This window comes from Narcine bancroftii, chromosome 11, assembly GCF_036971445.1.
Source record: "Narcine bancroftii isolate sNarBan1 chromosome 11, sNarBan1.hap1, whole genome shotgun sequence".
Lineage (NCBI taxonomy): Eukaryota > Metazoa > Chordata > Chondrichthyes > Torpediniformes > Narcinidae > Narcine > Narcine bancroftii.
The window spans coordinates 90,980,907-90,999,199 of NC_091479.1; the positions used below are offsets into that span (position 1 = coordinate 90,980,907).

Genomic DNA, 18,293 nt, shown 5'->3' on the forward strand with positions numbered 1-18,293 from the left:
CTCGGGGTCAGAAGGGCCTGTTACCTTGCTGTACATCTAATTTAATTTATATTTAAAACTTAGTAATGCTGGACTGGCAGATTTTTCAGACCATTGGAAGTTATGAGTAATACTTCAACACACATTTACTTCATTATTTTTAGGGTTTACACAACAGTATAATAAATTTTACAGTGAGTTTTAAGAGAGCATGGGAATCAAATCCTCAGCGAGGGTCAAGTAAGTGCAGGAAACGAGGCCACAGTATGTTTCAAGGGAGTGCAGGAACCAGGGCCCTGGGGACTTTCAAGGGTGAGCAGGAACCAGGAACTTGTTGAGTTTCTAGAGAGCACAGAAAACTAGGCTTCAGTTATAAAGGAGGGAACCGGGACTCCAGCGTGTTAAAAGGAGCATGGGACCTAGTCTAGGTTTGTCAGAGGGAGCATGGGAATTAGCTTCTGGGTGGGCGAGCTGCTGAACCATCAGGATTTCCAAACAATGGAATAGTGAACTATTGAAGTTTTACTATAAGTACGAATATTGAGAGATTAAAGATATGAATGGTTACTTAATAACATTGATACCAATCTTACTGATCATTTTTGAATCCATGATAAAAGTTTCCAAAAAAAAGCTTCGATGGGAATCTCTTGTCCCAATATCATTGCAAAATTGAATATTAAACATTGTGGAATGTTGAATTAACAGGTTTGTGTACAAGAATATCATTGGGGATGATTTACCACTGTAGTGATGGAGATATTAAAATTGTGGCAAAAGGATTTTGTGTTCAATCAAGTTTATGAATATTCGTTGAGTGGCTGAAATGATTAGAATTTTAAATTAATTTAAAAAATTTAGACATACAGCATGGGCCCTTTCGACCCTCGCAATTAACCTACAAACTCTATATGTTTGAAGGGTTGGAGGAAACCAGAGCACTGAGATGAAACCCACACTGACATGGGGAGAACATACAAACTCATTATAGACAGCACCAGATTTGAACTGAGGTTGCTAACGTGGTACAGAGAGTCCCCGGGTTACGAAAGTCTGGGTTACGAACGGGCTGTTCCCCAATTCGTGTATGCACATAAACACACGTAATGTTACCTCATGAACACTAAATAAGAACCATAATTACCTGTTCAGCCTCGCATACAAATTCTTCTTCTGGACAGACCCAGGTAGCGGAACTCATTCTCCCCATGCCTGCGTGGGTTTCCTTTGGGTGCTCCAGTTTCCTTCCACTCTCCAAAATGAATGTAAATTAATTGGGTGAATTTGGGTGGCACGGGCTCATGGACTGGAATGGCTTGTTACCATGCTCTATATCAAAATTAACATCACTGAAGTGTACAGAGATTGATGTTGCATCAATCATATGCAAGTCTCGAAGAAGTAATGCCAATCTAAGCTAGCACCCAGTTTATTGCTTAAAATACATACCTTATTTTGTTTATTTTGAAGGGGAAATCAACACAGAGCATATGAATGAGTGTAATATCAGTTTAATGTATGTAAGAAGATGTGTACTATTGTGCATGTGGACTCTTTCTTAGAAGAACCTTGAATAAACCAGATCCACCTTCAAGAGCTTTCTGTTTTTTTTTCTTGCATTTTGTTCTGCGTGTTCTTCGTTGCACACTGGAATCCTTAGGAGGGAGAATATAAATTCCAATCTGCCAATTAACTTGTTTATATTTGTTGAAACTCCCCTGATGCAAATTAGGTTCTGCATTTTTCTGTTTCAACGGTGACTGCATTTCAAAAGTACAAAGTTTCTCTACACATTTTGGAAAAACTTGAGGTGGTGAGAAATACTGTGTGAACTTTTCCTTTAGTGTTGTGGCATTCCTTTCAAAATTAGAGATGGTATAAAGCATAAATTATTTAAATAACATGTTTTTCAGCCTACTGATTGCTCAGATTGTCAGTTAGCTACAAATCGATCAACAGTGAGTGCTTTGATTGAATGGAATAATTTTCCAGATAGAATACAAGCAGACAGTTACTTGATCACATATGGAACATTGTCGCCACATTTTTCCAGTTCTGTGGTGAGTTTAGCAGCATAATTAAATTTTATTTTGGTTTGCGATCATGAAACGTTTATGTGAACATGTAATTGTATTCTGTGAGGAAGATGACTTCCATTTGCTTCAGATGTGGAGATCAATGTATTACTGGATTAAGGTGAGTTATTGAAGATCAAATGAAAACAAAAGTAAATTGAGTAAAAATAAATGCATTGTTTAAAGAGGTAGTAAATTTGTGTCAAGTGAAGAAATTATATCAATAAAAATGAAAATAAGTTACATTAAATGGTTGCAACACTTTAGATACTTTTTAAACTAATACAAATAGTTTGTGTGAATTTTTTCTTTGATGCACGTCAGATATTTACACAATTTTTTTAATATTCAGGATAATCTCCCAATTAAAAATTACTGATGGAATTTTCTTTCTGCTGTTCAGAGATCCGTTCATGGATCAAGTATCATTTTGGATGACCTTCAGGAAAATATGAGCTATTATTTTAGTATCAAATCAGTGACCAATGGGAAGATCACAGACATTAAATCATTCACTGCATGTAAGTACTAGACTGCTGTGTACTGCATGCTTTTGATTTACCATTGTGTGAAATAAGAAAAATACTTAACATGCCATATTTTTTTTCACTAAGCTATTTTACCTAAAGTAGTAATGGGAAATTTATATTTTTAATGAAGCTATTTTAGTTTCTTTTTAAATAATCTAGGTTTGAGATTATTGAATGTTTTGGTGTGATGTTAATTCATTGAGTAAGTGTAGAAGAAAAACATTTCAAACTGGACATATCCAAAAATGATAGTCATTGATCTGGTGAGACAAATATTTTCTGGGTTTTCAGGCTTGCTTGAGGAAGCTGGCATAAAAACAAATATTTCAACAACTACTGCTTCATTTGATTGGAGTGAGTTTGGAAATGGAAGATTTGTAACGACTGTAAGCCTAAATTTCACCACCGACACTGTACCACCGACTACAAATAATTACATCTGGAGTAATTTAAAGCCTGGGACTTTGTATAATTTCTCTTTGGAATTTAAGCAACGACACCATGCAGGACTCACTTTGACACAAGTATTTTATATGATTATTAAAACAGGTATGAAAATCAATCACTGGTCAGTCATTTTGAATTTATAATATGAATCATTCAAAGTATTTTGAATACAGGTTGTTTGGTAGGAAACATTTTTTGATACCTATACCATGTACTTTTGACTGTGTTTTTGGAACTTCAAAAGGCCTTTGATAAGATGCCGCCAAAGAAGCTGCTTAATAAGATGAGAGCCCTTGGAATTACAGAAAAGATATTAGATTGGGTGGAGCATTGGCTGATAAGGCAGGAAACAAAGGATGGGAATAAAAGGATCCTGTTCTGGTTGGTTGCCTGTTACCAGTGGTGTTCTGCAGGGGTCGGTGTTGGGGCCACTTCTTTTTACATTGTATATTGATGATTTAGATAATGGATTGAATGGCTTTGTGGCTAAGTTTGCAGATGACACCAAGATAAGTGATGGAAGTCTTGAAGGAACCAAAAGGTTGCAGAGAGACTTAGACACCTTAGGAGAGTGGGTGAAGAAATGGCAGATGAGATATAATGTTGAGAAATGTACAGTTGTTCATTTTGAAAGAGGAAATAAACAGGCAGATTATTATTAGGATGGGAAGAAAATTCAAAATACTGAAGTGCAGGATAACCTAAAGGTTAACCATGAGGTTGGATTGGTTGTAAAGAAACCGAATGCTATGTTGGCATTCATTTCAAGCAGAATAGTGTATAAGAGTAAAGAAGTGTTGATGTGGCTCTATGGGGCTCTGGTGAGACCTCATTTGGAGTAACAGTGTGCAGTTTTGGGCCCCTTATCTTAGAACAGATGTAATGATTTTGGCGAGATTTCCCAGGATGATTCCTGGAATGCAAGGGCTAACATATGAGGAATGTTTAGCAGCTCTTGGACAGTATTCATTTGAGTATAGAAGAATGAGAAGGGATCTCATAGAAATATTTTGAATGCTGGACAGAGTAGATGGGAATAAGATGTTTCCCTTGATGGGTGAATCCAGGACAAGAGGGCACAGACTTTCAATGAGAAGATTCCCATTTAAAACAGAGACGAGGAGAAATTTCTTTAGCCAGAGGGTCATGGATTTGTGGAATTTGTTGCCACATACAGATGTGGAGGCCTGAACGTTGAAGGAGTTAAAAGAGGAGATTGATAGGGTATTAAGGGATATGAGGAAAAGGCCAGAATTGTGAAAACAGTTTAGCTCAGGGTGGAGTTTTGGAGAGCATTTGATGAGCCGAATGGCCTACTTCTGTTCCTTGATCTTGTGATTAGCTGCCCTATCTATGCCTTGCAAATACTCCTCTCAGGTCACCCTCAGCCTTCTCTGGTCCAGGAAAAAAAATCCCATCCAATCTAATCTCACACCATAATTGAAGTCTTCCAATTCAGACAACATTCTTGTCAATTTCCTATGTGCTGTCTCCAGCACAATGTCATCCTTTATACAGGGTTTGATGTAAGATTGAACTATTGAAACATTGCAACTTTATGTTCCACCTTTTATATTCTATGCCCAAGCTTTGAAGGCAAGAATGTTCATATCTCCCCTTCAAAATCAATGATCTGATCACAAAATCTGTGGTTTTACTGCAGTATCACTGTGCAAATATTGCTATAAATTACATTTAGAAAATAAATAAATTAGCACAAAAATAAAAGAAAGTGAGGTAGTGTCTGTCGTTCATTGTCCATTCATAAATCTGATGGCAGAGGGGAAGAAGCTGACCTTGTGCTGCTGGTATTTGTCTTCACGCTCCTGTACCTCCTTCGTGATGGTCACAGTGTGAAGAGGGCATGGCCTGAATGGTGAATGTCCTTGAGGAGAGAGGCTGCTTTCTTAAGACAGCCCCTATTGTAGACATCCTGAATGGAGCAGAGCCTGATGCCCATGATGGCGCTGGGCAGGTTCACAACTTTCTGTAGTTTTTTTTTCCTGACTTATGCTTTGGCTCCATACCAGACGGGGATGCCACCAGTCAGAATGCCCTTCTGTGAAAATTTGCAAGTCTTTGATGACATAATAAATCTCCTCATCACCCTATTGACCTGTGCTGCCATTTTCAGCAAAACTGTGGACTTGAATCCCTCGGTCTCCCTGTTCATCAACATTCCTTAATGCCCTGCCAATTTCCCTGCCCCATTTGACATCTTGAAAAACATCACCTTGCTTTTATGGAGATTAAATCTCACCAATATTAGACTCAACTTTCCATCTGAAATCCTGAAAACTATTCAGCTTGCAGGAGTGATAAGATTCAAGAACAACTACCAGTTGAGGCTAAGGCTTGCACCATTACCTGCAGACAGATAGAAATATTTGTAGCAACAGTCACTGTTAAGGTAGCATCTGCAGACTGCAATTTTGACCAACAAGGTAAGTATACAAGTACTCCATACTGATGACTAACCAGCATACCTGAACAGTTTAACCCCTTTTTGAGAAAAATGGCCTGGTTGGTCATCAGTATGGAATACTTGTAACTTGCTGAGTACAGTTATCAGATTGATGAACTGGCCACAAAGGGTTGATGCCAATTGTGTTTATTTTTGGAACTAATTTAATTTTGCATTTAATTTTCTGTTCCTTTGGTGTAATGAAGGATGATAGTTAATTAGCTACTGTATGGCACATAAATGTGGAGCCCTTACTAGATCAGCAGTCATTTTGGATTGTTGCTCAAGAGTCAAAAAATGAACAGCGCCATATAACTTTAAAAATACCCCCAGTATCTGATACCAATAGGGATTGGTATTTTCCGGATAAGTGTATTTGAGATTGCATGGTGCGTGATTGGCGAACTAACCACGAGGGGCACCAATTTTAAACCCTCTTATTTTTTTACCTATTTATTTTCCATGATTTTTTTTGCTGGTTGCTTGAAGCTGCCAGCTGCTTGAATTCCGGATAATGGGAATTTTACTTTTTAAACACTAATGTTTGCATTATCAGACCAAATTTCTGTAATTTTTTTGTGGAGACTAACTAATGAATGATAGTTATTGTACTTGTAGCGCCATGTCTTCCTGGTTGGATAGGATCACTCTATAGTTGTTACTGGATCAGAAAAGACTATAAGAACTGGAAAGATGCTTCACACTTCTGCGAGTCAGCAACGAATCGTGTTCACCTTGTTGATATCAATACTGAAGAAGAATACAAGTTCATATCTTCTTACCTGAGGTCACTGAATGACTTCAGCATGTCATGGACTGGTCTAAATGACATTGATGTAAGTAGGAACTCTTCTATTTCATAGACCGTTTGAAGTCACCAGTAAATTGGATAGCGTATAAAGAATAAAACCCCCAGAGAGTTGTTGAATACTGTGAAATCAGTTGGTCTTCATGAAAGAGAATTTCCTTATGTTGTTACTGATTTGAGGATAGAAGTTTCCTGTCACAAATATGGCAGCAGATTTCATTATTTTTTGAAACGCATGTTAGATTTTGAAAACAAAATGATTGTGAACGTGGGGAGATGTAGGATTTTGCACCAAGAGGCTCTTGTGTGAAAAGCATTGTGGTGGATTTTACTGGTTTATTTTGGGTTGCAATGTTCCATGAATCTATATTTGTTATCCTGACCTGAAGCTGACAGATATTCGAGGCAGCTGTTTTACATCCCTCCCATTCTATGGGAGGAAGGCAAAGTTAATTAACCAAGGGAGTGCTTTCTGCCGACTTTGAGATCATCATTACATTGAATGGGGGATAATTATGATATGTTTACTTTCTAATCAGATCATCACATTTTTAACCTTTCCCATCACTAATACAAGTACACAAACATTGGATTTGGAAAAATAAATGTTATTTTTAATAACTTAAATAATTGGTAATGACGATGCATAAAATGTACAAAGCAGAACTGTACAGCAGGGGAACATGCCATTCAGCCCATCTGTCTATGCTGAACATGCCATCCAAACCAATACATAAAAATGACCATTGGAAAATTTATATGATTTGGTTTTTATTCTCCCCGTGAGCTGTAGTTGTAAATGACATGTTCTCAATGTACTTTTACCGGCTCTACCACACACAAAATTACTTCTAAATGCTGTAATTATTGCTGCTTTGGTTACTAGCGAGCTCTAGTCATAAATTACATGATATTTTAGCTCTCTCCTACTCAAACAAACATTTAAATATAAATCTTTCATTGTAAATGTGTTAATGTTAAAGTTTATTATTTTTTTAATTTAAATTTTTAGACATACAGCAGTAACAGGCCCTTCCACCCCATGAGCCTGCGCTACCCAATTCATCTACAACTTCCACGCACACAGACATGGAAAGAATGTACAAACTCCTTACACACAGCGCCGGATTCGAATCGGAGTCACCGCATCTTAATTTGTATTTCTCATCTATGAGCAAATATTTGTTTTGTTCTACGCTACTTCATCATTTCTTAATTTTCAACTTTAATTCACCAAAAATGTAATGTCATCTTAACAGAGTTTTATTAATAATCTTTTTCTTTTTCTTTGGCTTGGCTTCGCGGACGAAGATTTATGGAGGGGGTAAAAAGTCCACGTCAGCTGCAGGCTCGTTTGTGGCTGACCAGTCCGATGCGGGACAGGCAGACACGATTGCAGCGGTTGCAGGGGAAAATTGGTTGGTTGGGGTTGGGTTTTTCCTCCTTTGCCTTTTGTCAGTGAGGTGGGCTCTGCGGTCTTCTTCGAAGGAGGCTGCTGCCCGCCAAACTGTGAGGCGCCAAGATGCACGGTTTGAGGCGTTATCAGCCCACTGGCGGTGGTCAATGTGGCAGGCACCAAGAGATTTCTTTAGGCAGTCCTTGTACCTTTTCTTTGGTGCACCTCTGTCACGGTGGCCAGTGGAGAGCTCGCCATATAACACGATCTTGGGAAGGCGATGGTCCTCCATTCTGGAGACGTGACCCACCCAGCGCAGCTGGATCTTCAGCAGCGTGGACTCGATGCTGTCGACCTCTGCCATCTCGAGTACTTCGATGTTAGGGATGAAGTCGCTCCAATGGATGTTGAGGATGGAGCGGAGACAACGCTGGTGGAAGCGTTCTAGGAGCCGTAGGTGGTGCCGGTAGAGGACCCATGATTCGGAGCCGAACAGGAGTGTGGGTATTGGACTACTAAAAGGAACCTTTTTTTTTCATCTGTAGTTACCCTAAGGAACTTGTGGTAGACCCTCCACAAACTATTAATTGCTTATTGTTATGGTAACCTCATGATGATGCAAATTAGGGATTTTATGGCTATTAACCCAGTAAAGATGGAGTGTCATCAATATATCTCCAAGAAAGAGAAGGCCTTAAATTCAAAGGGAACATGGAGTATCCCATAAAATGACTAATCTTGTCTGTCTTGTTGATGGAGTTTGCATTGGACCTAATCTTGGTGAATTACTGAGGCACATCCTCCTGAATATTGAACATAATCCATTTTGAGTGTGTTTGGAGGAATTAATGTTGCCTTCAACAGCAGAGACGTGGATCCAATCAGCTGTACCGCTCCTATGAGTTTAGCCATTTTGGCAAATCTGACGTTTGGCTAATGTCATCAGTTTCAGAAGCATGGTGACTCCATTTGTGGTGGGTGGCCGATTAATACAGTACTGTTTTCTGTGTGTATCTTTAATGCTTTTGAACTAACTGAATGTGTCCATTGGTTATTTTTTCAATAAGAAAAATTGACTAGTTTTAAAGGAAGTTCTCCTAGTATTTTCTCATTGAAAATGTGGATACCGGAAAGATGAGGCATGAATGATTATGGTATAATAACTATTTTCCTTTTATCAGATAGAAAATGAGCTTCACTGGACGGACAGAACTGCCTTTAATTTAAGTGTTCTCGTGCAGCAAACTCTGCCATCAAATGAGACTGATTGCTATGCATTGCAATTGAATCCAGTGGGTGAAGGTTGTGTATTCACTGGGCTTTTCTGCTTCCTGGCTCTGCCATATATATGTGAATATGAAGGTAATCTGCCTTTGGATGTCTATTTCAATTCTGGTGCATGTTGAATAAACAAAGCAAATCTAATATTTCTTTGGCTGAGACTATTAAAGAACCTGCCTTGTGCCACTTAGTCACCAGGAAAATTGTTTTTAAATTGCATACATTATTATGCAGATTCAGTGCTCCACAGTTTTAAATTTGTAATCAAACAATTCACATATAATTAAAGTGGACATTCCAGATTTTAATCAAGGGTATTTTTTTTAACATTTTGATTTGATAATGTAGAAATTACAACACATTTCATACATGGTCCCCTCAGTTCAGGGTGCCATAAGGTTTGGGACATTTGGCTTCACAGGTGTTTGTGATTTCTCAGGTATGTTTAATTGCTTCATTTGTGCAGGTATAAGAGAGCTTGGCTTGCTTCTATGCTTTTGATCACCTTCTGCAGAAGACTTCATGAACAGAAATATAGAGACTACATTGCAAAATGCAAACCACTAGTTAGCCACAGAAAAGATGGCCAGATGACAGTTTGCCAAGAAGTATTTAAAAGAGTCTGACGAATTGTGGAAAAAAGGTCCTGTTGACAGATGAGACCAAGATGAACCTGTATCAGAGTGATGGCAAAAGCAAAGTGTGGAGGCGTAAAGGAACTGCCCAAGATCCAAAGTATATCACCTTTGTTGTGGTCTGCATCTTGCAATGTGGCCTCTGTATTTCTGTTCATGAAATCTTCTGTGGACAGTAGTCATTGACAAATCCACAGCTGCCTCCTGAAGAGTGTTTCTGGTCAGTCAGACATGTATTTGGGGATTTTTCTTCATTATGATGAGAATACCTCTGTCACCAGCAGTGAAGTATCAATCCCTTTGCAATTCCTGTGCTCACCAGTACTCTCTTTCCAGACTCTTAATTTGGGTAATTTTAAGGCATGGGCAATGACTCTCACTGCTTTATTCTTGTTTTCAGCCTCATAACGGCTTCTTTGACTTTCATTGGTACAACTCTGCTCCTCATGTTGAAAAATGGCAACTACTGACTCCAAAGGTGATCAAAAGCTTCGAAGCAACCCTAGCTCTCTTACACCTGCACCAATGAAGCAATTAAACAATATCTGAGTACTGTGAAGCCAAATGTCCCAAACATTATGGTGTTCTGAAATGAGGGGAACTATGTATAAAAAGTGCTGTAATTTCAACATGGTCAAATCAAAATGTTTACAAATAACCTTGAATAAGATCTGGAATGTGCACTTTAATCACAAGTGAATTGTTTGATTACAAGTTTAAAACTGTGGAGCAGAGGGGAAAATAAAAGGGAAAAAAAAAGTGTCTTTCTTCCCAATATTAGGGAGGCCACTATATAAGTTCATAGATAATACTTTTCAACTACGATTGTAAAACTACTTCTTAGTTTTTGCACCAACATTTGATGTATTTGGTGGTTTATTTGGAAATGTTTGGCTACATTGTGGAAGTCATTTACTACTTATAAGCTGATGCATTGCTACAGTTTTATTATTCTTTATCGTTATTATAATTGTAGATGTCCATATATATGCATGTCCAACATTGCATTACTTTGTCCTTATCAGTTTTAGAAATTCACCAAAATTAACTGAGTTATATTGGGGTCTACAGTATTTTATCAAGACTCTCTTACAGAACTTGTGAAATCAGTGAGTTCTCCAAGTACAGTAGTACGGAGTCATCGTCACCATCCATTTGGTTCTGCACATTGCAGGATCTTGTGGGCTTCAATGGCTGATGCTGAACTGTGTGGTCAGAAATGAAAATCTACATCAGTTCCATATGTTCCCTTATTATGAATTCATGTTAGAGCACACTCCTTACAAAATATAGAAGGAATCATTTTTAAATGTGTTTTTTTTTCAGTCTTGGTTCTTCCCAAGCCAATTAAGCTAAAGGCAGAAGATGTTAAAGAAAATGAGGCTACTATTATTTGGAATGACTTACAAGATTTATTCTCAACGACTGAATTACTTGTTTGGTACCAACAAAATTCTGATGAAGCAAACCAATTTTCCAACAAGATATTACTAAATGAGACTGAAACAGTAATTTCTGGACTGAAATCTGGAGGGCACTACTATTTTGCATTAATAATGAGAGATATCGTGGGTGTTTGGAGAACAGTTACTCCAGTTTTGAGTGTTAAAACAAGTGAGTTTTTATGGTGCTACCCTGCTCGTAGATAATGTCATAAGTTCAGTTGTATTATGTAGTGTTCCACTGACAATGGTGGATACTGTAGTTCATACTGAGCATTATAGAACCATAGAACATTACAGCATAGAAACAGGCCATTCGGCATTCTAGTCTGTGCTGAACTATTTTTCTGCCTAGCCGCATTGACTGCACCAAGTCCATAGGCCTCCATACCCCTCCCATCCATGAACCTGTTCAAATTCTTCTTAAATGTTAAAATTGGGCCCACGTTCACCACTTCAGCTGGCACCTCATTCTACACTCCCACCGCTCTCTCTGTGTGAAGATGGTTCCCCTAAAGTTCCTTGTAAAATTTTCACCCTGGTTTGTATCTCACCTACCCTCAGTGGAAAAAGCTGACCTACATTCACTCTGTCTATTCCCTTCATAATTTTAAATACCTCTCTCAAATCTCCCCTCATTCTTCTATACTCCAGGGAAAAAAGTCCTATCCTGTTTAACCTTTCCCTCTAACTCAATTCCTGAAGTCGGGGCAACATCCTAGTAAATCTCCTCTGCACTTTCACGTTTCTTTATATTTCACCTGTAGTTAGGTGACCAAAACTGCACATGATCCTTCAAATTTGGCCTCACCAATGTCTTATACAACTTTACCATAACATCCCATCTCCTATACTCAATACTTTGATTTATGAAGCCCAATATGCCAAAAACAGCTATATTAAAACCATTCAGATTCTCAGCATTACAAGTAGGCTGTTATTTTCAAGTAATGTCATGTGAAATCCCTTTTGACAATAGATAAACAAATATAAGAATATTTTAATATATTTCAACTTTAGAATTTGGAGAAATTTGAAAGGAGAATAGGGCTTCTAACAGTCCATGAATGGCAGTTTCTGTGCAGGGCTTTGGTTGCCATGGTGTCCTAGCTGGCACTCAAGGCCTGCTGTGCCTCACAGAAAGGGCTTTGGAGATGGTGCCAAAAAACTGTGTAGCTGCAAACATTCAGTGTGACTAAGGGGGCGGTGCAGCTGATGATTGAGGCAGTGGGTCAGAGTTAGTTTAGTGAGGTCAGTCCCAGTGTTCATATTGGCTAGTTAGTCCTTTGGAGGTAAGTTATAAATACAATATCAAACTTTAGAGAGATAGCACAGTAATGGGTCCTTCTGGCCCACGAGCCTGTGCCACCCTAATTACACCAATTAACCTTGAAACGCTGTACGTTTTTGAAGGGTAGAATGAAAACGGAGCACCCGGAGGAAACGCACACAGTCACAGAGAGAACACATAAACTCCTTACAGACTGTGTCGGATTTGAACTCGGGTTGCATGTAATAGCATCTAACTGCTGTGCTAACTGTGCCTGTTTTAGCTCTATTCTTTAGTTATAAATACTTTCTGGTGCAGACACAGAGTCTTGGATTTCAGATTTATTGTCAGAGTACATACATGGGATCACATACAACCCTGAGATTCTTTTTCCTGTGGGCAAGGCAAAATGGCCACTTATTGGTTGTGCAAAATGGTATTGTCCCCATACTTAGTTTTTACTCTTGGTGTGGCATCTATACTTAAAATTATTTTAATTTTTACATCTCCAAGCTAGGGCCAAATTCGCCATTAAATATTACAGTGGAAGAAGTAACATCGTCTGCAATACAGTTGGTTTGGGCTCCTCCAGAGGAAACAGAGTATGGATTCTTTGATCACTATCTTGTCACCTTTATGCCAGTTCCTTTGGGAGGCCTAGTAACTGAGGATGTTGCAAGAGATAGAACATCTGTGGTACTGAGAAACCTTAGGCCATCCCATTCTTATGAAATTTATGTTCAAGCGGTGACTGAGGGAGGATTACTGAGTTGCGCTGAAGGTCCATTTTTTGCAAGTACAGGTAAACAGGGCCATATTTTCAAAGGCCCTGAACTGGTGTTAAAATAGTGTCAATCTATGACAAATTCAATTGTCCATCTATCTTTTTCACATGTGATATCTACATCATTATTTCCTGTGATTTCAAATAATGTAACAAAAGAACACAGTAAAACCTCTGGTATCTGGCACCTATAGGGATTGGTACATGCCAGATATGTGTATTTTCTGCTTGCTTGAGGTTTACTCTTACAACGATACACCTGCATTAAGAATAAACAGTTGAAAAGACAAAAATATTACACCGTACTTACACTGAACAAATTTCATGCTTGAATATATAAACTTTTAAAGCATTTTATTTTATTTTCAGTCACAATCTTTGAAAACATTTAACTGTCGCTGCACGGGCAGGTCCTTCCCCCTTCACAGAGCCACCCGAAAGATGAACAATATTATAGATAATTAACTCTGCCCCCCAGCCCCCCCCCCCCAGTTTATAGATAAAGCCTCTGACCAGCGTGAATATTATTCAGCAGGGTTAAGAGACACTTTAAGATTAGAGTCACTCCCAACGGTGAGTGGCGTCAACTACCTCTTCATCCTGGGTGACACCATTACACAACTTTATTCAAACAGCTGCTATGACCAAAGCACAATCAAACCATCTGCCACTGAATATTTGCTCCCAGCTTCACCAAAGGTTTATATGTTATTTCAGAGATCATTTACTTCTAAAGTTTCATTTAAATTGGTTTTTTTTTGTATTTATTTATATCTTCAATTTTTTTTTTTGCCAGTTGCTTGAATTCCAGATACCAGAGGTTTTACTCGATTTGAGATGGAATAAATCAATATGAGTAAAAAAAATAACTCTTTGAAATCTGAACTTTTAAGTTATTGTTACATTATATTTAACTGGTTATTCACCATACATTGTGACTTTAGATCCCAACCCGCCAGCCAGAATTTACATTGATCATGCAGATGTATTGGAGAACACATTAATTGTACGTTGGGAACCACCATTGGACGGATGTGATGAATACCATGTTCGAATGTGGATGACCAATAAAAGCAGTGAAGTAAAAGAGTACTCAGTGATAAATGCAACAATGTTTCAATTTGATTTCATGGTCCCTGGAGCCATGTATAACATTGAAGTAATGGCAGTAAAGAATGGGAAAAGAAGCAAGCCAAAACTTATCGTGCAAACCACAAGTAAGAAAGAATCATAATCACTAGCCCCTTTTATCCTGTGGACATGGCCCATCTTACGAAGCCAGTTTACCCCCACCCTTGGAGGATCGAGGTCTGGACCACCCAATCCATCTTCAATTCCTTTTTTACACAGAGCTCGAAAGGTGGATAAAACCCGGCTCCACAGCTCTCTGTAAAAGGGGGTACCAATTCTCCTCTTTTCCCACGATGACTCCGACCGATCACAGCTATTCAAACCTTTGCTGATCGCCCAGCTTTCAGTACCTTTGCTCTCTTCTGTAATCTTACACGTCTCCTCCCATAGCTTACTCCATCTACGTTAAGTCCAGATTCATTTGTTCAATCCTGACCTTATTCAGATAATTCATTTTTAAAAATAACAGAAGTTTTTTTTTTTCAGAGCCCCAACCAGTTGAGATTGTCTTTCCCATTGATGTTCAGGCTAGCTCAACAGTGCTGTATATTAGAATGCCAACAAATGGTTTATTTGATGGAGTCATTATTACATATGGGGATGAAATTAAAAGAATATCTACATCTGAAAAGCATGTTAATACAACTATAGAAAAGTTGACACCTGGAGAAGAATATAAATTTGAAGTTTATTCAAACAGTGGCTCTATGAAGAGCAAGGCGTACAGAGTTCCTGCAGTGAAAACCTGTAAGTATTAAAGATTGCAAACATCCAAAATAAGTATAAATTTAAGTACCTTCCATTAAACTGTATTTTTATGTTGTAGTTCTTGATTAGTTTTCCTATTTTGAAAGGGTTGATTTTAACGAGAAGAGTTTGCACGCAGTTTTATTTTACTAAATTGAAAACCTGAAAGATACTAATGAAAGCACAAAAAGTGCTGGAGGAACTCAGCATCCGTAGGAGGAAAGATATATAACCAACATTTTGGGCAGCGAGCCCTTCTTCAAGGTATGATCAAAAAGCAGGTAGGCGCCCAAATAAAAAGGCTGGGGGGAAGGGAAGAAAGAGCAGGGGGAAAAGCACAGGCCAACAGACAAATGGTGTTTATTGGACAGGAGAGGAAAGGTGAGAATTTATTGGGCAAGGTGGCTCTATGAATGCACATCTAAAGGAAAGGAGGGAGAGTGGAAGGGGAGAGATGGGGGTGGGGTCTAACGGAAACTGGAAAAGTCAATGATAATGCCATCTGGTTGTCCCTCCAATTTGCAGTGGTCTCTGTCAGGCAGAGATGAAAATATGTACAGACATGTTCACATGGGAATGGGGCAGGGGATTAAAGTGGGTGGCCACTGGGACATCCCTGCTATTGCGTTGAACAAAGCTAAAGTGCTGAACGAAGCAATCTCCTAGTCTACGTCCAGTCTCTCCAATGTAAAGCAGACCATAATGGGAGCACCAGATGCAGTAGATGATACCTGCAGATTCACAAGTGAAGTGTTGCTCAACTTGTGTGAGCGCTGCTGTGTGAATGATTATGACGCCAAATACACAGACTATACAACAGGCTTTAATTAGTTTAAACTTGTACACCAGTCTTAGTATCTTTGCTGGCACCATGTATGGCTGACTGTCCTTTGCTGGCTCCATGTGTCTGACTCTCCCCGAAGGGGCCGGCTCGAGTCTTTATATAGGCCGGTGATTGACAGGTGGCAGGTGAGTGGTGTAGCCAGTGTAGTAGTTGTATCTCCATAACTTGAAAGGGTTATTCGGGGCCCTGAATGGTCGTGAGAGAGGAGGTGAGGGCAGAATTTTAACACTTTCTGCGGTCACGGGTGTAGGTTCCAAGGAAGTGATTGGTGGGAAGGGAGGAGTGGATGAGGGAGTTATGGATTGAGCAGTCCCTGTGGAAGAAGGAGAGGTGAGGGGAAGATGTGTCTGGTGGTGGGATCATGTAGTAGGCGGTGGAAATGGTGGAAGATGATTTGTTGGATGTGTTAGATGAGGAGCTTTTTGCTCGTACTTTGATGAAAAGCTCAGACCTGAAACATCGATTATACAACATCGCTGGAATTACTGTGGGATAAAGCATCCAATGGACACGGCAAGTTCTGCTGAGTTCCTCCAGCATTTTTTGCTTTTACTACAATCACAGTGTCCATGTTTCACTTAAAATGCAAAGGAGGTCACTTTGATCTGCTTCTGTAACGTGTTATTTTTAACAGATTATTTGATTTTGTAATCTGCAATCCACGGGTAATCCACATTTCTAGACAATTTCATTGTCTTAAAAAATCTGGAACAGCAGGCATGAGGAATAATCCTTGCCATGTTCAGATGATAAAAGTAAAATCAGAGATATGGTAAAGACTTGAAACTGAAAGTTCCACTATGAATCAAAAGTCAAACAATTGATATCTGCCCTTATCTAACAGGACTTTTTTTTGAAAAAAGATTTTTCTTTTTATTAACTTGTGTGGGAATGAAATTGAATGCTGTTCAGTCTTTTTTTAAATTGTGAGGTGAGGCAGTAATTATTACTTCTTACCCTATTTAAAGACTCTGTTGTTCTTCCGATGACAGACCTCAACATTTTCAGCTTTGTTATATGAGAATGATTGGCGGTTTACCCAACTTCTCATCAAGTCATTTTTTTTCCGTAGATTTCTTCAGCAAACAATGCAAAACAATGCCCCCACTGTCAGATGAAGGAATCAATGACATTAACAGCTGGATAACTGTTCAATTACATATGCATTGTCCATTAACAGTGTGCTTCGATAACCTCCTCTTCCCTTCTCACTTAAATTCCATGCCAATATTACTACAGATTTCAACAACAATGTCACTGTATTTTTCTCAAATTTTATTGCACTTGGAACAAGATTTTTCTGGACTATTTCCTGAGAACTCCAGTTTCAATAAATGAATGTGCTGCTATTAATGAAAACTTTACTTTGCCGGGATGAAGTACTGCATCTGAAATTCTTCTGGTGACAGGATGTAATCTGCAAAATGATATGTTTGCCTGCTGAGGGCCAGTAGATACAAGGTTAAGGTGTCAGTTTCAGCAGAGGAGTTGGGTTGTTGAAGCTATCACGATAACTTACTATCAGTGCGTTAAGTGACAAAGTGGAACCGGTCAGTCAGCTTAAATTACATGGCTGAAGATTCCACCTTTACATTACATTGTGCAGATTCCAGCATCTGCAGTTTTCGTAGTAGTTGACGTCTTCTATGTTGGAGAGACTCCTGGAAGTAAACTAGATTTTGTATACATCTACAATGTAAATTTAAATTGTAAAGCAACTTTTGATACAAAATATCTGTAAGTTGTACCCTCTGATTTCTGAGGAGGTTGAATTACCTGTTATAAAACATTTTGCAGCAGGTTATTAAGAAGGCAAATGGAATGTTGGCCTTCATCGCTAGAGGAATTGAATTTAGGAGTAGGGAGGTAATGTTGCAACTGTATAAGGTACTGGTGAGACCGCACCTGGAGTACTGTGTCCAGTTCTGGTCTCCATATTTGAGGAAGGATATACTGGCTTTGGAGACGGTCCAGAGGAGGTCTTCTAGGTTGATCCCTGGGATGACTTATGATGAAAGATTAAATCGTCTAGGATTGTATTCGCTCAAGTTCAGAAGAATGAAACATATAGGATTATGAAGGGTATGGATAGGATAGATGTAAGAAGGTGTTTTGAGCTGGCCGGGGAAACTAAAATGAGAGGACTCAGTCTAAAGATTCGGGGGAGTAGATTTAGGACTGAGATGAGGAAAAATAGTTTTTCCCAGAGAGTAGTGAATGTTTGGAATTCTCTATCCAGGGAAATGGTTGAGGCTGCTTCATTAGACATATTTAAAATTTGGTTTGGCCTACTCCTGTTCCTACTTCCTATGTTCCTATGTACTTGAATCTGGTACCTGTAAATATTATAACTTCCTATTGAATTTATGGGGAAGTAGTCTATCACCACAGAATGTACATTGGCACCGAATTTCAATGGAAGAGAACTTGGTCATCATTGAAGCAGTGCTGTCCATTGAT

The 18,293-nt window shown here is 38.8% G+C and overlaps 1 protein-coding gene across 1 annotated transcript in view; it reads left to right on the forward strand.

The window, feature by feature from the left end:
• Nucleotides 1–18,293, forward strand: part of ptprq (protein tyrosine phosphatase receptor type Q) — a 152,531-nt gene that overhangs the window by 551 nt on the left and 133,687 nt on the right. Inside the window, exons 2-10 of the mRNA XM_069904020.1 lie at nt 1,893–2,039; nt 2,458–2,575; nt 2,876–3,133; nt 6,114–6,331; nt 8,881–9,061; nt 10,942–11,229; nt 12,845–13,129; nt 14,056–14,328; nt 14,729–14,989. Of these exons, the coding sequence (XP_069760121.1) occupies nt 1,893–2,039; nt 2,458–2,575; nt 2,876–3,133; nt 6,114–6,331; nt 8,881–9,061; nt 10,942–11,229; nt 12,845–13,129; nt 14,056–14,328; nt 14,729–14,989 (2,029 nt within the window). The remainder of the gene's footprint in view (nt 1–1,892; nt 2,040–2,457; nt 2,576–2,875; nt 3,134–6,113; nt 6,332–8,880; nt 9,062–10,941; nt 11,230–12,844; nt 13,130–14,055; nt 14,329–14,728; nt 14,990–18,293) is intronic.